Below are 26,776 nucleotides of genomic sequence, written 5' to 3' on the forward strand. Positions count from 1 at the left end.
GCGGAGATAAACAGGCTGGAGTGGATGTGGAAAAATGTACACTGTGAATTGAGTTAACATACTGCAGATCTGCCAACCTTGGGAAAATATTTACCATTAATAATGTTAGCCTAACATTACGTAATTTGCCGGCTAGCTTGCTTGTTCACCAGGCATTTAAGCTGTCAAAGTAACATTAGGTTATATTGTCTGTGTGGCGCAGAATGTTAAATAAGACTTTTCATAGTGCTGTAATCATGAAGATTATTGCACCCAAACCTGTGACTGCAAGGAAAGGAAGTGATCAAGTGAGTGCACGTGCTGTAGAAATAACATTACCTAGAAAGTTACTGGGAGGTGTGAGTGAGTGTGTGTGTGTGTGTGTGTGTGTGTGTGTAGGTGTGTGTGTGTGTGTGTGTGTGTGTGCCTTAAAGTTAAAGTAAGCATTATGACAATTGAAGTAGATTGTAGCTGCAGTCCGAAGCCTAGGCTACAGCCGAGGTAGTGCTGGTCCTCGGTAGAACTGTCCTATGAAGACTCCTCCTTAGTAGCCTGTTGGTCACACAAATGGAACAGCCCTAACGAGGCTGCGTGGCGACCCCACCAGGGTGGTGCCAAACTCCTGAGAGAACTGGTGAGAGAAAATGGAGCTGCTGCATTGAGTTTGTTGCTTTTCCATTTCCTTATGGAAATAGAGAAGTTCTTATGTAGTACGATAACCTACACATACACTAATACTTCTAAATAAAATATGATATAGGAATGATATACAATATATGGATGGATGCTTTAATTAATCAGTCATTTTACACTTTATATTATAATGAGGATAAATTCAAGAACGTGAACAACTTACATTTTAAAACAAAGTCTTCATTTTTGTGGTGCTTTTTTTTTCTTTTTCTCCTTCACGTTGTTCTTGCACAGAGAACTGTGGGTAGCCGAAGGCCCGGAAGGATACATCTGATGAGTCCTTGAAATCACTCAGAACGTAGGCTGCATTTCAAGGCTGTACACGAAGGGTCCCTCACTTTGGAGCGGCCTGCTATGACGTAGAGGCCGAGAAATGCAGCCTACATCATCTGAGGCGTAGGATTTGGAACGCAGCTACTGACAGGGAGAAAGAACAGCAGACCTTGTTGAATAACCAAACATGATGATATGGCGACGAGTGTGGAAATGACCGTGTGCTAAGGAAAGGTGTTTTTTTCTTTTTTGTAGCATTACACTACTGTGCTACACAAAATATTTTCCCAATGTTGGCAGGCCTGGAACATCTCATCACTTCTGCAATATCACACAAACACGTACAGAATAAAGACACTTAAAGGACCAAAACTAAAGCCAAAAAGCCACATACACATAGAGAGAATAGAGCTGCCACATCTCAAGCTTTTGGTAGGAAACTCTGGATCTCTTTTGGAAGCTCTCACACTGTATAATGTCAGCCAGTGCGTGCTCAACTGTCCACACACTCAGGTCAAAGTTGCAAGTCACTGTTTTCTTTTGAGTCTTAGTTCTAATCAACAGTTCTTCCTCATGTTCTAAGACTTTCCAATGAATCTTAGCTCCTCTCAGTGGTTCTTCCCTGTGATTTTAGGAAGTTTTTCTGTTTGAGTCTTGCTTTTCTCTCAGTCGTTCTTCATTATGCTCTCAGGAAGTTCTTCCTTTGAGTCTTGGTTCCTCTCAGCAGTTTTTCCTCATATACTTATGGAGTTTTCCTTTGCAGTCTTGGTTCCTCTCAGTGGTTCTTCCTCATGCTCTTAGTAAGGTCTTCTTTTGAGTCTTGTTTTCTCTCACTGGTTCTTCCTGTAGGTAGATTGCCTGCTACTGTGAAACTCTGCATGTTCAGAGGGCCTCTAGACTTGGATTGCTTTAAAGCTGCTTTGAGTCATTATTAGTACTTTACAGGTCAAATTAAATTGAATTGTTACCTTCAAAAGCAGGTTTTGTCTTGAGTCAGAGAAAGTACAATGGACATGTTTTTTGCAATTTAATGGTGAATAAGAGCTTCTGCTTTGAAGTAACATTCTCAAATATCTTCATTAATATGTGATTACTTCTGGTAGTAACTATTAAACAGTGCAATAGGTTTAGATTTGAATAATTTCCTTTCATTAGACAAACCAGCTAGCACACCATTCTCTCTGATTTCAGTGGAGCTGAGGAACGGTCAGGCTCTCCTGTGTCCAGCTGTGTGTCCTTTAAGAGTGACCAGTCCATGGTAGAACCACATAACTTCAAAGGAGGATCAGCCCCTCAGAAAAGGTGCTCTTTCTTTTCTTTTTGCTCATCCTAATCCCGTCCACAGATGCATGTGTATTATCATCTGCCCAGACAAGATTGATGAAAACCTCAATTTATTAGCAAATAAAAAGATGTACAAAGTGCCACTTGAGTCATATTTAAAAAGAATACTGAAGTGCATGATCCACTACATGCTTAACACACCACATAAAGAAGTAGCTGATGCTCAATTTCTGTCTGATTTCAGTGGAGCTGAGAAACGGTCAGGCTCTCCTGTGTCCAGCTGTGTGTCCATGAAGAGTGACCATTCCATGGTAGAACCACATAACTTCAAAGGAGGATCAGCCCCTCAGAAAAGGTATTCCTCTCACTTCTTTTTGCTCTTCGTAATTTTGGTACAACTTTGCTCGAAGGCTGTCTCCAAATCAGATAATCACATAACAACTTACATAAATGCTTAATGACATGTTCATAAAAATTTAAATCAATAATCGTAAGGAATACATGTTTTACATAATATCAATATGGACTACTGTGTCAGTCCACTGGGAGACCTTTTTCAAAATTAGAGTCTTCTTTTTTAATTTTGAATAACTACATTATTTTCAGTGAAACACCTCATTTCTGAACAGCCAAAATAAAACTGACTTCACTTTTCCCTCTTTGTGTGCTTTGACACTTAGACACGTTTCACCTATATTTTCAATGCAGTGTTTAGTCGAGATGCTCTGAGAACTTTTGCTAGATTGGAGTGGCGTTACTTGTGGGCTGTGCTAAAAAGATTTGGATTTGGAACTTCTTTTATAAATATGATTCAAACTTTCTATAGAAACCCAACAGCAGGTGTTTCCACAGGTTATATCATTTCTCCACAGTTCCCAATCCAGAGGGGAACAAGACAAGGGTGCCCTCTTTCACTGAGTCTTTTTCTGCTTTCATTATAATGTTTAGACCAGGCAATTAGGCAAAACTCACTAATTTCACCTATATGCATTACTAACTCTGCCCACTATATTTCATTGTATGCTGATGATATTCTTCTTTTTCTTTCAGATATCAATAACTCAGTATTGGGTGCCCTCTCTTTATTGAATAAATTTGGGTGTTTTCGGGCTACAGAATTAACTGGGCAGAGTCGATCATAAAGCCTCTTGGTTCCGTCTCTGGTAAATTCAACCTTCTGGACTCTGTACCAATACAGGTGCAGTCCTCTGGTTTCACTTACTTGGGGGCTAAAATGTACCCTACTCTCTTTACTTTACCTTACTAACTTTACTCACCTGCTAGATACGTTAACAAAAGACCTGGAAAGGTGGTCTTCATTACAGATTTCTCTTGCTGGCGGGGTTTCAGTATTGAAAATGAACATTCTTCCTTGAGTGAATTTTCTATTTTCAATGCTACCTCTCTCTCCTCCACTAAGTTTCTTTAAAGATATCGGTAGGACGTGTATCAGTTTTATTTGGAATAAAAAAAGATCCAAAATGCGCCTAGCCTCTTTCCAGTGTAGGAAATCATATGGGGGCCTTGCTCTTCCTAATTTTAAATTATATTTTTGAGCTGTTTAATCTAAGATCTTTAAAGATTTGGTTTGACCCTCTCTGTAAAATATCTTGGCGATTACAGAACAAGACTTAGTCTCGCCTATCAGACTTCAGAATTTACCCTTTGCAGGTATCAAACATCGAAGTTCTTCACTTAGACTTGGACATATCATCACCTGTTCTCTTGATGTATGGACACAGTCCTGCCGATTTCTTGGATGTGATATTTAAATTCATCGCTCTTCTCCTTTTGGCTCAATAATCTCCTTTTGTCAGGTTCAAGACCCTTTGTTTACTCTCCTTGGTCTAATAAGAATATCTGTGTATTGGGCGATATCTTTATCTCAGATAGTTTAGGTTCCTTTCAGGATTTATGTATTTTTTTTTTATATATACCTGCCACATCTTACTTTTTATATCTTAGGCTTCGTTCAGCTCTCCATGCCTATGGCGTGCCCTGGGACTCCCAGTTAGTAGATCACTACTTGAGCAGCTGAATAACTTTAATTAAAATCAAGGAATTTGTTTCATATTTGTATGACTTGCTTATTAAAAACTATAGGTTGAGTTTCTGTCTGGAATAGGAAGCTTTGCACTCTCAGTGTAAGTCTAGATTGGGATGTGATATGGTATAATATCTTCACTTCATCCAAAAGAATTCTCTCATCAATTCATACATCTCAAGCTCGTTCACAGGATCTATGTAACGCCATGCCGCACTTTTCTGATGAAAATGTCCAGGTTTGCTTCTACAAGGTGATGATTCTAATGTAACTCTTAATTCACAGCAATAAAGAGCTTTAACAGCTTCCAAAACATCTACTTTGAAGGGTTGGTTTGCAGCAGATATTCAGTTATCTTCATCTTGGCATTGCTTTTGTTTTGAATATTCTTATTTTGGAACGGGCTACAGTTAGATTTCATAGGGCGAAGGCTGCCACAATTCACAACTGGTCAAATGCTATTGGCACTGCTAGTCCTTAGGAAGACAAATTGGTAAATCCCTTTCATTCCCCTCCTCACTGTGCCTGGCTGGTTAAACGAGGGAGGATGGTGCTTTTAGCTCCTTAGTGGAGATAAACAGGCTGGAGTGGATGTGGAAAAATTTGTATTGTGAATTGAGTTAACATACTGCAGATCTGCCAACCTTGGGAAAATATTTACCATTAATAATGTTAGCCTAACGTTACGTAATTTGCCGGCTAGCTTGCTTGTTCACCAGGCATTTAAGCTGTCAAAGTAACATTAGATTATATTGTCTGTGTGGCGCAGAATGTTAAATAAGACTTTTCATAGTGCTGTAATCATGAAGATTATTGCACCCAAACCTGTGACTGCAAGGAAAGGAAGTGATCAAGTGAGTGCACGTGCTGTAGAAATAATATTACCTAGAAAGTTACTGGGAGGTGTGAGTGAGTGTGTGTGTGTGTGTGTGTGTGTGTGTAGGTGTGTGTGTGTGTGTGTGTGTGTGCCTTAGAGTTAAAATAAGCATTATGACAATTGAAGTAGACTGTAGCTGCATTCCGAAGCCTAGTCTACAGCCGAGGTAGTGCTGGTCCTCAGTAAAACTGTCCTATGAAGACTCCTCCTTAGTAGCCTGTCGGTCACACAAATGGAACAGCCCTAACGAGGCTGCGTGGTGACCCCACCAGAGTGGCGCCAAACTCCTGAGAGAACTGGTGAGAGAAAATGGAGCTGCTGCATTGAGTTTGTTGCTTTTCCATTTCCTTATGGAAATAGAGAAGTTCTTATGTAGTACGATAACCTACACATACACTAATACTTCTAAATAAAATATGATATAGGGATGATATACAATATATGGATGGATGCGTTAATTAGTCAGTCATTTTACACTTTATATTATAATGAGGATAAATTCAAGAACGTGAACAACTTACATTTTAAAACAAAGTCTTCATAAAAAAACTTTTCGTTTTCCATCATTGTGGTGCTTTTTTTTCTTTTTCTCCTTCGCGTTGTTCTTGCGCAGAGAACTGTGGGTAACTGAAGGCCTGGAAGGATACATCTGATGAGTCCTTGAAATCACTCAGAACGTAGGCTGCATTTCTAGGCTGTACACAAAGGGTCCCTCACTTTGGAGCGGCCTACTATGACGTAGAGGCAGAGAAATGCAGCCTACGTCATCTGAGGCGTAGGATTTGGAACGCAGCTACTGACAGGGAGAGAGAACAGCAGACCTTGTTGAATAACCAAACATGATGATATGGCGACGAGTGTGGAAATGACCGTGTGCTAAGGAAAGGTGTTTTTTTCTTTTTTGTAGCATTACACTACTGTGCTACACAAAATATTTTCCCAATGTTGGCAGGCCTGGAACATCTCATCACTTCTGAAATATCACACAAACACGTACAGAATAAAGACACTAAAAGGACCAAAACTAAAGCCAAAAAGCCACATACACACAGAGAGAATAGAGCTGCCACATCTCAAGCTTTTGGTAGGAAACTCTGGATCTTTTTGGAAGCTCTCACACTGTATAATGTCAGCCAGTGCGTGCTCAACTGTCCACACACTCAGGTCAAAGTTGCAAGTCACTGTTTTCTTTTGAGTCTTAGTTCTAGTCAACAGTTCTTCCTCATGTTCTAAGACTTTCCAATGAATCTTAGCTCCTCTCAGTGGTTCTTCCTTTTTTTTTCAATTTAATGGTGAATAAGAGCTTCTGCTTTGAAGTAAAGTTCTCAAATATCTTCATTAATATGTGATTACTTCTGGTAGTAACTATTAAACAGTGCAATAGGTTTAGATTTGAATAATTTCCTTTCATTAGATAAACCAGCTAGCACACCATTCTCTCTGATTTCAGTGGAGCTGAGGAACGGTCAGGCTCTCCTGTGTCCAGCTGTGTGTCCTTTAAGAGTGACCAGTCCATGGTAGAACCACATAACTTCAAAGGAGGATCAGCCCCTCAGAAAAGGTGCTCTTTCTTTTCTTTTTGCTCATCCTAATCCCGTCCACAGATGCATGTGTATTATCATCTGCCCAGACAAGATTGATGAAAACCTCAATTTATTAGCAAATAAAAAGATGTACAAAGTGCCACTTGAGTCATATTTAAAAAGAATACTGAAGTGCATGATCCACTACATGCTTAACACACCACAAAAAGAAGTAGCTGATGCTCAATTTCTGTCTGATTTGAGCAGAACTGAGGAGAGATCAACATCCCCTGTATCTAGTAGTGTGTCCGTGACGACTAACCGATCACTGCCTGAGCCTCCCAACTTAGAGGGATCTGTCCCTCAGGAAAGGTATCTTTTCACTTTCTCATTCTCTTCTCAAATTCCTTTTTGAATGCTTAGAAATGGTTCCCAAAGGCACAACTGTCAGACTGATTTTCGAGTGGACTTTTTTATTTGTGGTGGCTCAGTGCATCTCCCCTCAGTCGTTCTTCCTCAGGCTCTTAGAGACTTTCTCTATTGGGATTTGGTTCCTGAAGGCACAACTGTTAGACTGGCTTTAGAGTGGATTTTTTTATTTGTAATGTCTGTAATTTAGGAACATTTTGTAAACTAATGGAAGCACTTTAACATCTTTACTTAATTAGTCTGGTTAAACAATTTACGCCAGATTTGAAAGAAGATCAAATTTAGAAATGTGTGAAAAAATTAAGAGAACTAGATCCAAAGATCAGTCAGGTAAACATCTCCTTTTGAGTCCCCTCATCAACTATAATTAGAAATAGAGGCCACTCTAAAAACACTGTCTGTTCATCTGCGTTATCTGCTAAAAGGCCTCTTGTGGTTCATCAGTTTTCATATTGGTGCATCACGTTTGGATTTTGATGATTGTAATTTGTAGACACTCTATCAGCTCTCAGCTGTTTCAGTGCACAGAAATCAACATGTTATACAAGTTTAAAATGTATTGATTTCACAAATGGGAGGTAAGTATCTTAGTTACAGATAATGATAATTTACACAGAATAACATTGTGCACCCGTCCTTTGAAAACTATTGAAGTAAGAAATTGTAAAGTGAAACCACATCAACACAATAACACCTAAACACAAAACTACACTAATAACCAATAACAGCAACAGTAACAGCAACAAATGTCACTTTTAAATGGGAGGGGGGTGGGGGGGCTGAGCACGTGGCACAGTTTTGCATACTACACCTGCCTCTAAAGCCCCTTCTGCAACACGGAGCAAGTGGCAGCATCACATGGACATAAAAACTATAATGTATATTTTTATATTTGTATATTTTTAGGCCCAGTCTTCTTTTTTTCCCTACCCCTTGTTTTTGAGTTCAATCTTGCCCCTTGGAACTGAGTCAGAGGGTAGTGATTAAGATCTTTCCTCTGAAATGAGACCCTCAAATAAAAAGAGCATCACTTCATTAACAGTTACTAGCGGTGCTCTGTTGGTGACCCTGTCAGTCCCCTAATTCTTCTGTGATATGAAGCTTTTTGCCAGCTTCTTCTGCAAATTTTCCTGTTCTACCTTAAATGGAGCAGCAGTTACATTCTGGTGCCTCAGACGTCGGTACTGCTGGACTATTTAACGTGGACCAGGAAATTTAGCTAGCAAGACATTAACATACTACTAGCGATTTTTATGCTTGTTATGAAGAAAAGAACCATAAAACATGGACATGACATTAAACACTGACAATATAATGGTTATTGTAATTTTTTAACACAGAACATTCTCACATTTGTGGGTGTCTTTGGTCTCTTGTGCAGCCATCTTTCTGTTTTTTCTTTTTTTTTCTCATAACACTCTGTTTGGAGTGTGTCTTTGAAAACTTCGGTTTGGAGGGCCATGTAGCTCTAACACTTCGCCCTACCCCTCTATCTTAACTAGAATCAGGACACCCTACCCATAGACGTGAAAGTGCAAAACAGAGGGCTAAGGGCTAAGTGGTAGCGGTGAGGGGTGAAATTAGATTGGGCTTTTATTGTGAAATAGAAATAGATGCGCACACAATTATACAAGAGCCAGTATAATACAGATAATATATCACAATTACATGAATATAGTGATCAACTGTAATTTCTCAGTGTTCCTTCCTCATGCTCTCACTTTTTTTGAGTTGTAGGTCCTCTCAGTGAGCCATCTTCATGTTCTAAAGCAGTTTCTCCTTTTTAATCTTGGACCCCGTTTACACCTGGTCACTTCATGTGATTAGCTGGATTGTATCTTGATGAGAATTTAGCCTCATGTATTTACACTTAGTAGTCAAAGTACGAGGAAATATGCAAATCCGCTCATTACGTGAAAACCAATTACTAATCGTTTATCTGTTTGGCCTTTTTGTCTGTGGCTTGTTTTGCACAGTAGTGTCTGGCCATGTTGCTGTTAAGCATTTTGTTATATACTGTTCCTGACCATGTGTGTCCTCCAGGATTATCTTTCTTGCAAACATATATTATGTTCCCAGTAACGTAGGGCGTGGGGAGGAGTTTTAGTTGTACAGGGACAAGTTTTGGTTGTACTGGGAAGGGATTTAGTTTTATTGGGAGAGGTCGTGGTTGTACTAGGAGAGGTTTTGGTTGTACTGGGAGGGCTTTCAGTTGTACTGGGAGAGGTTTTGATTGTTGAATGTACTGGGAGAGGTTTTGATTGTTGAATGTGTTTACGCTGTTATAACATGGCTTAAATGCGTCTCAGATCACCGTATGAAGTGGTTTGAGCGATTGGATTTGTATCCGTTTTAAATGTGTTGTGTTCTTAGAGAGTTTCTCCATTCAGACTTGGCTCCTCTAAGGCTGAGCGTCACTACACATCTGTTTTGTTAAAAATCTTCTAAAGCGGAGAGCATCACACAGTTAATGTCAGTCTGTCACAGAGTTTCTTGTCTTTTTGTCGTGAGGCGCTCACACTGGACGGCAGAGCAAAGAGAGAGTATAACACACACAATAAGAACTCAAATTCCCAGATCTCCTCAGATCACATGACACAAACAGAGCTGAACTTACTGGACCTGTTTGTGCTTTTATGTGGAGCGAAAGTGCAAACTGGGGATTAAAATCGGGCTGAGACACGCTGATACAGTGAGAGCTGGAGAAATATTTCACTGTAAACTGACACTATAAATAGAGTGACGTGATCTGGATGAACATTATAAACATGATATCGGCTCCTATCTGCCTGGGTATCTGCCTATCTACTCCTCTATCTCCGTTCCGCTGTTCATGCATGTCTCTTCTCCTTTTCTCCACTCTTCCAGCTCTCTGATTGGCTTGGGTGTTTGAATCACTCACTGGGTAATTCTCTGACCGCCTCTCACTGCAGGACTCATCAACGTTTTGAGTCGTAAATATCAAACATATTTGATAATATCAGAGGATCTCGGATCACTTCAGAGTTGGATTGGAGGGCTAAAGATTAACTTGTTGCTCCTCCCACACTACAGATTAACCACACCGTCAGCCGTTTCAGATCGAGCTCCTGACCTGGAAAATTACTTCAGATTGTGGAAATTTATTTTGCAAGGGGCAAATCGGGCTTAAAATCAGGCAACAAATCATGTAGCATAGGCCCAGCCTAAGTGGTTATTTCACATGGTCTTTGGATGTTTCTCGTTTTGAATTTTTGTTACTCTCAGTATTTCTTCCTTTGTTTGGACAGTAACTGTTGGCTTTATAAGTCACAACCAATATGTTGGAAATGATAAATGTTAGATTGTGCCATATTACAGTATCACCATCTATCAGTATCTGAGTTTATAGCTATCACTTATTGGTTTTATTGAAAAGTTTTCAAACCATTTTTGTGTTTGTAAACATATAACTATTGAAATGGGTCAAGAAGGCATCTTGTAATGAGAAGAATTTCACTTTTTTAGATAAACGCTACTAAAAACTTTTTTTCTGATTTTAGTGGCACTAAGGAGAGAGCAAAGTCCCCTGTATCCAGCCATGTGTCTTTGAAGAGTGACCGGTCACTATCAGAACCTCCAAACTTCAAAGGGGGATCAACCCCTCAGGAAAAGTATTCCTTTCACTTTATCTAACTCATCCTAATCCCTCTCACAGATTTTTACTGTCATCTCCACAGAGAGGATTTGTTAGAAGACAAATCATTTTTTTGTGTCAGATTTACAGGACATTGTGATGCACTTCATCTAATAAGTGTTTAAAAGACAGAATCTGTAAGCAGTCCATGTGTGTTCTGCTCTAGAAGTATCACTGCTGCTAAAATATCCCTCCTATGCAAAGGCCAATAAAGCATCTCCAGTGATCTATGATGTTCCCTGACTGAGGTCTCATTTCCAGGGGTTTGGTAAATATTTTAGTCTGGGTTTTGTTAATAATCTGGTGCTACCCAAGGAAGATGCTGTTGGAATTTTCCAACACTTTCGCTCTCCACGTGCCTAATATACATTTAAATCAGATTTTCTGTAAAGCTGCTTTGCAACACTGTCTATTAGTGTAAAAATAAAAGCCATGTTTTACAATCACTTTTCTTTTTTTCTATTTTTTAAGCAGGTGAATAATAATTTGCAATGAAAATAACTGCATTTTATCAGAAAAAAATTGTTAACATACCTATCTTTTTGATTTTAGTGAAACCAATGGAAGGTCAAACCCCCGTATACCCAACTTTGTGTCCTTGAAGAGTGCACGGTCATTGCCAGAACCTCCAAACATACAAGAGGGCTCAGCCTCTCTTAAAAGGTATTTCTTTCACTTCCTCTTGCTCTTCGTGATTAGAAATGTCTCCACGATGGAGAATTGTTGGAATCATTTCATAGTACAGTTTTGTTTTAATAAGAATTTTGCCATTCAGTGATATTTTATAAGTACATGCAGGGGTAACACTTTAGAGTAATGATAGTTTATGACTTTTGATGTTTATCAGCTCTTATTTCATAATTAACTAATCATGACATTATTAGATATTTATAGTTATTAATTTATTAATATATCAACATTAACAAATTAACTTTGTAAGACACATATAAACCAATGCTTAATCATGTTTTTTAAATGACTTAGGTAAATGTAAATTAAATGTAATATTTCTGCAAGCCCTAATCTAAAGTGTTGTCACCTTGTCCTGTTCTTTGTTCCACCCTTTCCTGTCTCATCCCATGTAGCCCTGCTTTATCAATGGTGCACTGTGTGTCACCCCTGCTTTACAGGTGTACAGAAATATTTTTTTAAGTTGTTTATGTACAAATATCTCAAATCAAGTTCACCAAATCATATTGAGTCCTTTTTTTTTCTTTTGTTTACTTTATTTATTTATTCTTTGGTGCATTGCATTACCAGTCAGGATTAACTATTTTTTAGATGTGATTTGTAAATATTCACATATTATATTTACTAATATTGGGTAACATCTGAATTTCTGAACATGGATGTTATACTTGTACTATACTATACTTATATCTTAAAAAGTAAACATATATTAATATTAGTAGACTGTTACTTTGCAAACTAATAATGCTTAAATTCCTGGTTAGATCATGATTTGTTAATTATGAGGTAGAAGCTCATTATTTCATAATGAATTAATGGCTTATATGTCCATTATGAATTAATGTTAATATATTAATTCATAATTCTAAATACCTGATTAGCAACAGCTAATAGATGTTCATAAACTGTCATTATTAGAAAGTGTTACTTAATTAGTCCTGTTGAATAATTTAGATTCAGAACAAAGGTTTGTTTAGATGGTAGAGCATTTGACTATCAGAGTTACATGTGGCACACTAAGATTCATATAGTTTGGTGTAGGAGTTTAGCCTGAGCAGGTAGGGAGGTCTACTTCAGTTAATAATCAAAAGGAAGTGTAAAGTACGTAAAAGCAAAATGAAAAAAGAAATTAAGAGCTTACATGTTATTTTAATTAGCTTATTAAAGTTAAATTGCAATAGGAGTAGGGTACAATTCTTAGAGCTCAATTATAGGCACATGAAAAGAGAATTCTTTTTAACCTGGAGTGAAAAATCACTACCATCATAGTAGTCCACCCTGCTGAAGATAGAAGCATGGATGAGATTCTCTAGGTCTTGTTGGGACACCAAACTTCTGATTCTAGCTGTATTATATTATATTATATTATATTAAGATGATAGAAGGCTGTTTTGATGACTGCTTTAATATGGCTAGTGAAAGTGAGATCAAAGTCTACTAGAACACCAAGATTTCAGACATGATCTTTGGGTTTTAGAGCCCAGGAATCGAAGTATTCACTAATATAACTTTCTCTTTGTTGCCCAAACACATCAGCTCTAAAAATTTTGCATCATCCAATTGTGAATGTGTTCCACACATTGACACAATGAGTCTATTGGACTGTAATCATCTCGTGAGTGAAACAAATATATCTGTCTATCATCTGCATAACTGTGGTAATCAATTAGTGCATTTACTCATTTACTTAGTAACTTCAGAAAATCAGATTTTGTCAGCAACCCAATCAGTGTGTTTATATGCACTTGAGAAATCAGTTAATGGGGAAACTCTGGGTCTACATGAGTCAAGCAGTAATCAGATTTCTGTTCTACAACCAGCCAATAAACTCACAGAAGAAGATATGACAGAAATATAATGTAAAACTCAAACTTCATGCTATGTTTTCTTTTAAACATTGCACCGCTTTTGATTACCAAGCTAAAATCCAGCTCTCTTTTTCTGATTTCTTAATCGGATTTTTAGAATTTACTCCAATCTAAGAAATCAGAGTATGCTGTTTACATGACCATTGGAATAATCAGAAAACTGCAGAAATCCAATTATGATTGGATTATTGAGTGCACATAAATGCACTGAATGTTGTTGTTCTTTAGAATTTGGCCCAAAGCCAACTATTTGCTGCAAATCTGTTGCAACAGAGTTAAAAATAGTGTAGCGTTTTGGTGAAAAAGGAGACATGGGAGAGGCCATCATTCTGTTGTGAGAAGTGTTCTTTTATTAACAATAGCAAAAAGGCACATAGAAAAGCAGTGAACTCATAGGGAGAGGCCACCGTTAGTCATAGCTGTCCCCTCCATGGTAACCACCAGCTCACATAAAATGACTTATGACATGATACAATAAAACAGAAGCAATGCACACATATCCTAAACTGTCAGAGCAGCAACACTAACATGAAAGTTCCTTTTTACAGGGGGCATGCCTCCCATGAGTCTCTTTGCACAGCCATGCCACCAGAGTTTCAGAGGCAACACTAACCAGTGGTGGGATGCCACAGTAGTTTTAAAAAGGGCAGAGTGTTGAGACAACATGCTAATGATTTAAGGTGCCAAACTGTTTCCTCTCAGTTGTATAAAACGGAGAAATTTAACATAATTGTAATGATCAACTGTGTCAAATTGCCACATAATAATCAAGCTATTTCTAGGTGGTCATAGAGACAGCATAGTTTCATTATTTGGCTGTGTGGTATAGATAGTCAATGTACTTATTTTTTACTTTGAAAAAACAAAGCAAATTCTTATAATTTCTCTGTGGAAAGGAATGCCACATCTGCTGTGGAGGGTTTGTCCAGAGAGGTCAGTAAGTCAAAGAAGACACAGAAATTATCAGAAAGGGTCAAGCCTGTAACCATAATTGCAGAAATGTTGACACCTTTATGTAATATTAAGTGTAGCCAGCTTTGTAGCCCAGGGCAGCTTGAGGTTGTTGTGATACTGGTAACAGATTAGGCTGATGAACTGCTGAAAGAACATTACAGGCATTCTGGGTCCCAGCTTGTTGTCAGAACAGCTGTCACTACCATCTCTGCTATAGCAAGGAACCTGAACACATCACAAAGTGTGCTATTGGTGTTTTGTACCCTGCTGCTGCTGTCAGCAGAATTCACTGAACATTCAGTCCACTGCACCACCAGAGGAAATGAAGGACAAGCTCCTGATGGTGTTGATGTGAATAGATCTTTCTAAGCAAGTGAGGGATGGGGACAGGAGGAAGGGGTGCCCTGCGCTTTTTGGGTAAAACCTGTGGACAAACTGAGATGGCAAGTGAGAGTTTAATCCCAGTACAAACCAGTTCAGATGGAGGATGAGACGGGATGACTGTGGTGACTCTGCTGGTGGGACCACATTAGGTAGTTTGGTATGGAGTGTCCTATTGACAACAAGAGAGTTTTTCAGTCATCATGTTGGATGAGGATCGTTTGCTTGTAATTCAAGCCTTCAAAGGATGATTTACAAGGCCACTGATAATGAGGGGGCTCCCATGGACTAAAGACATATTGGGATGAGAGAACAAAGTCAGCAATTCAGGGGAGGGCAAATCAGTGATGTCAGAAGTGCATCTGAAATGACTAGTGGAGCAGCACATTCCTAAGAGCACAAGCAGCATCTTTCCAAAATAAACCAATGCGGCGGTCAAGCTCAGCTTGCAGGGGCCTGAGAAGAAATGGCATCCGGAAGGAGGGTGAGGTGTCAGATGTGTGGTGAGCGATGGAGCCAGCAGAGAGGTGAACCATCCAGTGGTGAGAGCAGATAAAATAAGACTAGGAGGGGAGCCTCTGTGGTAAAATACAAAAAGTGTGGTTAATGAGGTTGATGTGGAATGTGGAAGAGTCTTAAAAATAGAACGTGTTAGGACACTGATAAAATCTAGCGTACTGGGGACCTGTTCAATGCTGTGATGTAAGAGTGGCAGTGTCCTTGGGATAGTTGGTGGGTTTAAAAAGAAGGGGCAACAAGGGACTATAGAGGCAGGAAGAGAATGCAGAGTTAGCAGGGGGAGCCATATGATGGTTGAGAAAGTAATGATGCAGCTTCAGATTCTGGCAATATCAGTATGAGTGGGTGGGAGCATTCTGTAGTTGAAGGTGTTTCAGTGCTTCAAGTGGTGTACCTTATCTATAGGCAGTTTCACAAATCTGTGTTTTTAGGTTAAATTTCCCCAGTTTAAACTGTTAAGACAACATTGTTGATGATGGGACAGGAGAATATCAGGAGGTCACAAGGAAGCAATTGTGCGATGTGACTTAAAGTATGTGATACAACTTATGTAGATTTGCTCATACAGGAGATAAAAGATTAAATTAATTGCAGCATTAAAGCTGCAACAGTGGCCTGTAAGAGAAAAATTGAAGACCGTCTTACCCAGAGATTGCAGCAACTTACCAACCACAAAGGCAATGCATCTGTGCCTGTCAGCACAGATGTCTTGCTAGCAGAAGGACTGAACGATTTCTTTGCTCACTTTGAGGCAAAGAGGCCTCTTCCAGTTATACTGCCTCAAGAGACCTCTAGCCCCCATACACTTACTCCACAGGAACATCCAGTAAGGCGGGTGCTCAAGGCTGTGAATCCAAGGAAGGCCACTGGATCTGATGTCTAATTGGCAAAGTACAAGCCACTTGACAAGCCCCTATCCCACCTTGTCTGAAGTCTGCTACCCTCATCCCTGTCCCAAAGAAGCCAGCCATCAACAGTCTAATGGACTACAGACCAATCACATTGACATAAGTAGTCATATAATGTTTTGAAAGAATTTCACACCATATCAAAGCTAGCCTTCCTCCAAACTTTCCACATTAGTTTGTGTATAGAGCAAATTGATCTACAGAGGATGATATCATTAAAGCATTCCATACTGCGCTGAGTCATCGAGAATACCCAGGGAACTATGTGAAGTTCAGTACTATGGCCTTCAATACAATTCTCTCCAATACGCTAGTCAACAAGCTGTCTGTCTTAGGCTTTCCCCCTCTCCCCTGTGCCTGGATAAATATTGGTCAAATTAGGTACAATTTTCTTACAAATCACCCACAGACCGTTAGAATTAGCCCCCACTCCTCCTCCACTCTCATGCTTAGCAGTGGCTCTCAGCAGTTCTGTGTTCACTTCTCTATGCTCTGTGCACCTATGACTGCACTCCCATCCACTCCACCAACACCATTGTTAAATTTGTCGATGACACTACTGTGGTTGGGCTGGAGGAGACAAGTCAGCATATAGAGATGAAGTACAGAAGCTGTCAAAGTGGTGTTCTACAAGCAACCTGGCACTTAACATTAGTAATACCAACAAATTGTTATTGACTGTAGGAAACACAGAGTGGACCCTGCCCCACTGTACATCAATGGAGACTGTGTGGAGAGGGTTTCCACCTTCAATTTTCTGGGAACTCACATCGCAGAGAATCTCTCCTGGTCTGCCAACACGACAGCAGTGATAAAAATGGTCCAGCAGTGACTGCACTTTCTGAGAATACTTCGAAGGAATAATCTAAAGGAGAAGCTGCTGGTGGCCTTCTACTTCTCCACGATAGAGAGTATATTAGCATACTGCATTATATTGTGGTATGCTGGCCACTCAGTAGCAGATAGGAGAACTCCACTGTGTAACAGTGGATGGCTCACCAGACTGAGGATGTGAACCCAGGCTGTGTGAGTTATAGTCCAGGGCCTACCACGTGACCCCATATTTTACATGACTACATTTTGTTAACTAGTTTTTCTGTTTTGCTTTGTTTTCTTTCTTAGTTTGCACTGATTATGAGTAGCACTCTTAATTTTTGTTGTATATTTTGTACAATGACAATGAAGGCATGATGCCGGAGCATCCCATTTAATGAATATAAAAATTTGGTATGGGAGAGATTTGAATTTTGGTGTGTGCTAGGGAGAAAATGGGGGCATAAACATGAAGAAAAAGGAGAAGAAAATGAAGCAAAAAACACTAAGTGGATCTATGTCAGCCTGGTCAAGGCATGGCAAGGCTGCTGCTTGGAATGTACATTGGTGGGATGATGTTAATGTGTAGAATGTGCATTGGTGCTGTGATTTCATCTTGTAGGGCATATGTCACCATCGTGGCAATGACACTGTAATATAGTTTGCATGCCAGCATGAGCCTTAAGCATTTGAGGGCAGGTATTGTTTAACTCTGGTGGAGCTGAGGCAAAGTGTTTTAGTTTAGCTCAGACTAAATAATTTGTCCAGACAATTGACAATTGCTTGGTCACAGTTAAGTCAGGAGTGCAGTGGGGACGAGGTTCTCATCAGGCAGGGACACTGAGAGCAAATCTCATTTAGATGTAAAGTGGAATGTGTCATCAGAAGGTGCAGGCAGATGGCCAAAGAGAGCTCAAGAGTGACAAGTTCACTGGTGAGAGGGCTCATAAGAGCTTGGTGGACCGCAGGAGTGACAGAGTTGTTTGTGTATATCCATATCGGAGAAGTGCCTGTGTTAAATTGTAGTGGCCTTTTTAAGTCTCTTGATTGGTTCTAGTCAATGCTAGGCCATGTTTTTTGATGTGTAAATTTTATCTGATCATTTTTATTCAATCTTGAAGTGCAGTTTCTTGCTTATATATTGTGTCTAGCACCATAACCTTGCTTCAGGTTTTGTCAGGTTTCACTGACAAACACAAATTAGTATATTTTGTTTCTATGTGTTCTCAGTTATGTGGTGTGTATCAAAGCAAGGGCTGACTCTAAATAAATAAACTGAAATAAACACACTAAGCTGAAGTGTTTCTCTCTCTCTCTCTCTCTCTCTCTCTCTCTCTCTCTCTCTCTCTCTCTCAGGGATAAAGAAAAGACCTCAAACTCTGAATCCAGTCATCAGCCTTTGAAGAAGGACCAGGAAAATGATTCTCCCCCAAAGCCAAGGTACTTCCAAACAGTCCAGTCTTCTATTGCAACTTAAATTGCAAATTTTACATATATTTATTTTGCATTGCCATAGGGATGTGAATTTGAGAAAGTGAAGCACTTAAGCTATTTTACAGTGCAGTTAGTTATCTATTTAAAACTAATACTTATTACATACATTTTAACTTTGTCTTTAAAGTAAAAAATCTAATTTTCAATTTGAATTTAAAGTGCAAAGATATTAGAACAGAGACATCATTTAAAAAAAAAAAATGTTCCAGGAAACACTACCAAGTTAAAATATAGTGTAAAATACAGTAATAACACTGCTTTTGGCAGGGAACAATCAGGCCATGCATTTCAAACTACATAATAACTTGTTTCGTAAGTGAGGCAGTTAGTCTGTAATACAGAAATACTTTGCTTTTGTTGTTTTTTAGACAGAATTCAGACTTCTTTCTGATCTCCTTCTGAAATAAATTTATATTTACCACTCTAGTTGTGTGGAGGTGACATTGAATATGCAATTACTGTAATGAGAGAGAGAGAAAATGCAATTACTGTAATGAGAGAGAGAGAGAGAGAGAGAGAGAGAGAGAGAGAGAGAGACACTACAGCTCTACACAGCTCACCAGTGCAGCCACCGCTGATGCAGCCCTGTTTACTCTGCTGTCTCTCGTTCTGATCGAACTTTATGCAAACAAGAAGCAAATTTGGCTGGATATTGGCCAATCATATTGTTGAAATGGGGCACAGAGTTATTTACCATGTATCTTGTAGTGAATCTACACACTGGAATTACACTGACAGAGAAATAAGGACCCTTAAAACATTCACCATCAGATAACTGCACTAGTTGAATTTGATTTTTTTTATATTTGTCCTTTCACTGGAACACAGAATTCTGCCTTTGTTGTTACTCTGGAGAGTTAAGAGTGCTTTTATTTTAGCGACACAGTTGATGATAAAAGTGAAAGTTTTGAAGTTATTTTCATTCATGATATTTTTAGCAACTGCAGTTCAACAATCCTAAATGTAGTAGGTGTCGCAGCACCAGCTGGCTGAAAAGACTACACTAAGAATGCTTACCTTTATTTTAATTGCAGAGATCAACCGGGGTCACAGTCTACTGTGACAAGTGACAAGCTTCAGAAGAAAATGACATATCTCTTCAACATCTTTAATGTAAGACGAAGTGTTTTGGTAACTTTTCCTCTGAATGGCTATTCATAAGTCATGCACCTTGAGATCTGATGAGATCTGTCCTAATCATTTGTGAACCATAACTCTAACAACTCTAACATGAGCTGCTTGTTCAGTTGACATCAGAAATTCCTTTCATTCACTTTGCGTCATGAGTAGACATGTTGTAGAGTCTCAAGGTATGTACCAAACTCCCTTGGTGTCTCAACAGTCAGCATGCCGACATGTATGGGAGGCAAATCCAGCCAAAAAAAGAAATTAAAATTAAAACCATAAAATGAAAATGCAAACCTCTTTTTGCCATTTCTTTTTCCAAACATCTGCGCAAATATCCTGCCAAAATTGAAAATTAAATGAAATGCCTACATTTGCAATTTCATTTTTCACATGAGCACGAGCCATTTGTGACAAAAATAAAAATAAATGTAAAACAATGTAGCAAATGTAAACGACTTTGAGTCTCGAGAAAATCCATCGTGATGACTCAGATCTGGTGAAACTGAACGTCAGCACAAACACCGTCAGACCAAACGGCCTCAGAGAAAAGGTGTCAGACCAAACGCAGGCCTGGTCGAGCACATAGTGGATCGTATAACTTAGAAAACTATTATGTATCTCGATATAAATGCCAGTATAACATTTCCAGTTTTTTCTGACGGTGTTTGTACTGACGTTCAGTTTCACCAGATCCAAGTCATCACGATGGTTTTTCTCAAGACTCAAAGTCGTTTAGCTTGAGGAATGATGCCGCTCTGACTCGGAGGTCTGAGGATGTCCCAAAATGTACCCCGTAGCCCCGCCCAGTGCTAATTAACATATATTTGCATGTTGGTCAATTTGAAAAAGAAATCGAAAAGTCGAAAATGAAAAGTAAAAGTCCAGCAGGTGGCGCTGATGTTCGTTTGCATTTGCCTTTTCATTCTGACACTTAAAGCGCGTCGACACCGAAAACTGAATCACAAACCGTCACTTTGCTGTTGATTTATCCGTTTTGCATTTTCATTTTCATTTTGTCAGATCTGCAGCCGATTGCCATGAAAAAGAAATAACAATGTAAACACTGCATTTTAGTTTTGACACGTATTCTGCACTTCATGGAGAAAAGCCAAAGCCAAAGTGAAGCTTGGATTTTCTTTTCTCTATTAGCTTTTTCATTTTAGATTTGGCCATGAAAAACCACAATAATGACTAAAATGAAATGAAAAATAGCTGTTTTACATTTATTTTTATTTTTGTCACAAATGGCTTGTGCTCATGTGAAAAATGAAATTGCAAATGTAGGCATTTCATTTAATTTTCAATTTTGGCAGGATATTTGCGCAGATGTTTGGAAAAAGAAATGGCAAAAAGAGGTTTGCATTTTCATTTTATGGTTTTAATTTTAATTTCTTTTTTGGCTGGATTTGCCTCCCATAGACATGTAGTGCACAAGTCCTAGAAGGTTTAACACTGTTCATTTAGAACAGACAGATGCAACATGCAGGCTAGCATGTACCCTTCAAAATAATACTGCTGATTGTACTGTTTTCTTTAAAATTAGTTAACTATAGTCATTCCATGTCGATAATAATCATGATAAATATGACTTCATTTGTATAGCCCCTTTTATTATATATTAAAATACAACTCAAAGTGCTTCACGAAAAGTGAGGCAAATAAAAGTATAAGAAAACAAAGGAACTAAATTTAACAGAAGAGAAAAATAAGTTTTAAGTGACTGTATAAAACATATGTTTTACTTTTTTAAACCTGTTTTAAAAAAAGATGCTTGTTCTATATCTTGTGGGAGTTACACAGTGAAGGAGCATAAAAGCTAAAAGCAGCCTCACCACTCATTTTGCATTTTATCCTTGGAACAGAAAGTAACCCTGTCTTAAGCATTCCTATGTTTAAATAAAAACATGTCATTTAGGCTTTGGGACATTTTTACTCATGCACATGTAGCAGTCTGAGTGTAATTGATTTTTTTTTTTTTAAACAAGAAAATATGTTAGTTTTTTACACATCAGCCAGGCACTTCACAATCTATAACAAGATCAAAGTTAACCAACAATAATAAATACATATTATTTTCCACATTTTCCTCTTTCTATCACTCTGATGTTGGTTAATCTTAATTGTTTCTGTCCTTAAACAATCTCTAGACTGGTCTTTCTGTTCTTGAGGCTTACCAGCCATCTGAGGTGATGCTGGTGTTTTCTTCTCTTTATGGTAGTCTTCAGGATTAAAAGCATTGTATTCTTTAATGTCTTATTTTGATTTTCCTTAGTATGCTAGGTGTTTCTTTACATTGCTCATCATCACCAGGCTCCATATTCCGGTGCTACATCTAGAATCATGCAGATTGTGATTCAGTGTAACACAACCACTAAGCAACTGATCAGCCAACTGTTTAACAACTCTTAGTCCTCTTATATCGGGTTACTATATGTTAAAATTAATGTAATTCCTATGAATATAGCCATGACAAAAACAGCCAAATGACATGTGGTGCTCCAGATACTTACATACTGCACTTTAACAGTGTATATTGCTCTGTCATATGCCATAAAGCAACAAATTACTAAAACATTATGGTCAAAAAATTTGGGCTATAAACTCTTTTTGCTAACACTTTACTTAAGGTCAAGTTCATTAGGCTATATGGGTTTTTCATAAAACTTTCATTACATCTGACATAAACCTACATAAACATTTCTAAAGGCTTATTCCAATAAGAATTATATTCAAATTAAAATTGTACAATTATTTTTTAACTTTTTTTTTTTATCTCTTTTTGTTTTTTCTTTAGGAGCTTGAGAAGAAAATAATTGCACTTGTAAAGCATGAGCTGGATATATATAAGAAAATTCTGAGAAATGAAAACACAACATATTATAGAAAAGCAAAACAAAGCAAATTGAAAATGGAAAGCAAATGGAATTTGAGACATGGGGTTCTTAATATGACACTCTCCTACCTGAAGAAGATGGAACATGAAGACCTCGCTGACGCACTGCAAAGTAAGAGATGAATAGATGACAAAATATTATATTTCTTTAATGTTCATGTCAAAGTAAATGTGTGCATGCAAACTGGTAGTTCTGAATTTTTACCATGTTGCCTGAACCTTTATATACTATTCCACAGAAATTTATTACATTAAGTTTTACTTCTATTTGTCTTCTTTGTGTTTTATGATTGACTAATTAGATGAGCTGATTGGAATTATACAGCGTCCACTCAAAGAAGACCTGATAAAGAAATTTGATCGTGTATGTGAAGGAATTCCAAAGCAAGGAGAGTCCACCAGTCTAAACACCATCTACACAGATCTGTACATCACTGAAGGTGGAGCTGGACAGGTCAACAAAGAACATGAAGTGAGACTTATTGAAAAAACCAGTGTAACAAGACACACAAATCAAATGGAGCAAGAGGTACAGATCAAATGCAAGGACATGTTTGTATCTGAAGAAGACAAACCCATCAGAACTGTTCTGACCCAGGGGGTTGCAGGTATCGGAAAATCAATCTCTGTGCAGAAGTTTATTTTGGACTGGGCTGAAGGTAAAGAATATCAGGACATCCAGTTCATCTTCCCACTTCCCTTCCGAGAACTGAACCTGAAGAAGAAGGAATGTCAGAGTTTAATGAAAACCATCAATTTATTTTTCCCAGAGACACAAGGACTAAGATTAACTGATCAGAATAAAGTCCTGTTCATACTTGATGGACTGGATGAATGTCAGCTTCCTTTGGAATTCCAGAAAAATGAAATCTTAAATAATGTTACAAAAGCAGCCCCACTGGACGCTGTGATGACGAACCTCATCAAGGGAAATCTGCTGCCCTCTGCTCTGATCTGGATAACCACTAGACCAGCAGCAGCCAGTATGATCCCTGCTGAGTGTATCGACCGAGTGACAGAGGTGCGCGGCTTCAATGATGAGCAGAAAGAGGAATATTTCAGAAAGAGAATCAGTGATCAGGACCTGGCCAACAAAATAATTGATCACATCAGAGAATCAAGAAGCCTCCACATCATGTGCCACATCCCTGTCTTCTGCTGGATCTCAGCCTCTGTACTTCAGAGAATTCTGGAAGAAACAGCGAGTGAAGACACACCAAAGACACTGACACAAATGTACACCTGCTTTCTGATCTTTCAGACCGTACAAGGGAACGCAAAGTACATTGGAAAGAATGCCTTGGACATACCGTGGGATGAAGAAGGCATTCGCTCACTGGGAAAGTTGGCTTTTCAGCACTTGGAAAAAAACAGTCTGATATTCTATTCAAGTGATCTAGAAGCCTGTGAAATTAGCCTCAGTAATATATCCGTGTACTCAGGATTGTGCACTCAGGAGACAGTCAGATTTCATGACACAGTTTTCAGTTTTGTACATCTCAGTATTCAAGAGTTCCTTGCTGCTGTATTTGCATACATTTCTTTAAAAAATGGCACCAAGAATGTTTTAGACCATCAGTCTGAATCACAGGAGAGCAAGAAAACAGAAGTCATTGATTTGCTCAAGACTGCAGTAGACAAGGCTTTGAAGAGTGACCATGGACACCTGGACCTTTTCCTTCGCTTCCTTCTGGGTCTCTCACTGGAGTCTAATGAGAAGCTCATCCGAGGTCTGCTGACCCAGACAGGAAGCAGGTCTGACTGCCAGAAAGACATAGTGGAGTACATCAAGTTAAAGTTTAAGGAAAATCCATCTCCAGAGAGATCAGTCAATCTCTTCTATTGTCTGAATGAGTTAAACGATGATTCTCTAGTGAAAGAGATCCAGAGTTACATGAGCTCGGGACGTCTCTCTGAAGCTGAACTCTCACCTGCACAGTGGTCAGCTCTGGTCTTTGTGCTGCTGACATCCAAAGAGAAGCTGGAAGTGTTTGAGTTAAAGAAGTTCATCAGATCAGATGAGTGTCTTAACAGGCTGCTACTGGTGGTCAAGGAAGCCACATCAGCTCTGTAAGTAAAACCTGTTTCTTCTCACAACTAGGTAAAACACATTTTAATACTTATGTAACTGAACAGTAAAAAAACACCTTAAAAATTAATGATCTACTGTAGTTGTCACGTAACATTAAGAATTGGTTCCCTAAATTCCAAAAGAAGTCTTTAAGTAGGATGAACTTGAAGCATCTAAAAATGTTTCATTGTATAACAGTATATTTTTTATAGTAAAATTTTATTGTTGCATAGCCAGTACAAGAAGTGATCATTTCTAAATAAATGTATTTAAAACAGGTTTTAGACTATGTATATTATACTATATAACATACTATCTATTTTTCTGGTAGTGTATTCATTCTGATCATTGTATTGATAAAAGTCTACAGTGTGATCAAGATGTTTTATAAAATAGTACAAATTCTGTGATATGATTTTCTGATTCATAACACATGTAGGGATTGTAGGATAAAAGGATTTTGAGATTACTAACACCTGTCTGATATATTTTACGTTTAGGCTAAGTGACTGTAACCTGACAGAGAGAAGCTGTTCAGCTCTGATTAAAGTTCTCAGCTCAGAATCCTCTAAGCTGACTTTTCTGGATCTGAGCAGGAATCCTATACAGGACAGAGGAGTAGAGCTGCTCTCTGAAGGACTGAAGAATGAAAACTGTAAATTGGAGAATTTGGGGTGAGTCCATCTCTCTCATTAATATGTGTAGAGGTTGTATATCTTAAAAACTAACAGGCCTGTCCATTGCATTGTGAATGAACAAAGGGTAAATAAAAGGACTGAACTGAGAGAAAATCACATTAACACTCTGTTTCCTCCACTGTGGTGCATGGAAAAAAACGGGACTACATTGGTTTAATTGCTTGTGTACAGTTAAAATGTTATTTTTTGTGACAATATTGAATTGGGAGTGGACATCCAGAATACTTGTATTACTCCCCCATTTCCTTCCTTCCTTTTTAAATTTTTGTGTTGCAAAAGTTAATATTTAATTCATACTAAGCTACTGGGGGAGGGGATCACCCATATACAAATATGATCGATCTACACATTGAAGACAATGTGTCTACACCTGTTTCACGTAGCACATCTGATGCTTTAAAGGGAAATGTGTTATGAAAGTGGAAGCTTTCTGTGCATTACTATGCTATCTATCACTATAAAAAGGAGCAATATGTACACTCTTAAAAAAGATAGCTCTTTAAGGATTCTTTAGTAAAGAAAACGATTCTGTATAGAACTATGATCATATGAAGGGTCTTTTGAGTGTTCATGGTTCTTTATAGAAACATTTTCTTTACTAAACAACCCTTAAAAAACTATAATTTTAAGAGTGTGCAAGCTTGACATTGCAATGATAGTAGAACCCTAATTGGTGCTATATAGAACCCTTTACAAAAAGGTATATACCCAAGTAAACCTGAGCCCTTGTGGTTATATTCATTACAGAAGCATGTTGATTTTTAATGCAGTGCCGACTGAGGTATCAGGGTCACAAGCATTTAATATTGTTTTTTCGGCTTGCCCTTTAGGCGTAGAGAACTCTCCAGTTTCTTTGAATCTTTTAATAATGTTATGTTATGGACTGTACATGGTAAAATCTCTAAATTCCTTGAATTGTCTATTGAGAAACATTATTCTTAAACTGTTTGGACTACACTTTACCACAAAGTGGTGAACCTCAACCCATCTGTTACGTGTGAGCTAACTTACAAATGAGCCATTCATAAATACCCCCTTTATATCCAATTTATACCCAACAGCATCACCTATTATCCGTTCACCTGTTTATCTGAGGAAAAGTTCAATATGGGTTTTTGATCATTCCACTTCCACTTATATGCCAGACTTTTCAAGATAGATTTGTAAACACTTAGATCACGTCTCTGACACAAACACAAAGCTTTTGCAACATTTTGGAGCTTTTACTGTACTACCACACTTGTTTCGATGATACTAAAACAAGTGTGAGTCATAAAAGAAGATAAGGCTTCACTTTTCTTTAATGGAAGAGATGTCCCTCTTCTTAAACTTTCTTTCACATAGATATTATCAAATATTTAGACACCTTAGCAGAACTGTAGTTCATGACACCAGATATTGGAGGATTCTGCCTATTCAGTATAAGGAGGTCAAAAACGGCATTGAGAGCTTTTAGAACTGGGCGTGGTTAGGAGCGTAGCAACCTTTTCTTCTGTTTTTTAGTGATAGTGTAGAAGAAAGATGGGTCCATGGGAATGTCCATTGACTACAGGCAACTCAAAGCTATCAACTCAAAATGCCTTTCCACTTTTGCTCCCACTG

The 26,776-nt window shown here is 38.3% G+C and overlaps 1 protein-coding gene across 9 annotated transcripts in view; it reads left to right on the forward strand.

The window, feature by feature from the left end:
* Positions 1-26,776, forward strand: part of LOC118804665 (NACHT, LRR and PYD domains-containing protein 3-like) — a 97,427-nt gene that overhangs the window by 25,370 nt on the left and 45,281 nt on the right. For 4 of the 9 annotated variants that reach the window (XM_036565237.1, XM_036565243.1, XM_036565239.1 and 1 more), the window contains 11 exons: positions 2,137-2,247; positions 2,474-2,584; positions 6,601-6,711; positions 6,941-7,045; positions 10,624-10,734; positions 11,310-11,420; positions 18,247-18,330; positions 19,419-19,497; positions 22,307-22,517; positions 22,708-24,475; positions 24,977-25,150. In XM_036565237.1, the coding sequence (XP_036421130.1) occupies positions 2,137-2,247; positions 2,474-2,584; positions 6,601-6,711; positions 6,941-7,045; positions 10,624-10,734; positions 11,310-11,420; positions 18,247-18,330; positions 19,419-19,497; positions 22,307-22,517; positions 22,708-24,475; positions 24,977-25,150 (2,976 nt within the window). The remainder of the gene's footprint in view (positions 1-2,136; positions 2,248-2,473; positions 2,585-6,600; positions 6,712-6,940; positions 7,046-10,623; positions 10,735-11,309; positions 11,421-18,246; positions 18,331-19,418; positions 19,498-22,306; positions 22,518-22,707; positions 24,476-24,976; positions 25,151-26,776) is intronic. The other 5 variants (XM_036565240.1, XM_036565241.1, XM_036565242.1 and 2 more) reach the window with 5 other exon arrangements.

The sequence above is a fragment of the Colossoma macropomum genome, unplaced genomic scaffold, assembly GCF_904425465.1.
Source record: "Colossoma macropomum unplaced genomic scaffold, Colossoma_macropomum, whole genome shotgun sequence".
NCBI lineage: Eukaryota > Metazoa > Chordata > Actinopteri > Characiformes > Serrasalmidae > Colossoma > Colossoma macropomum.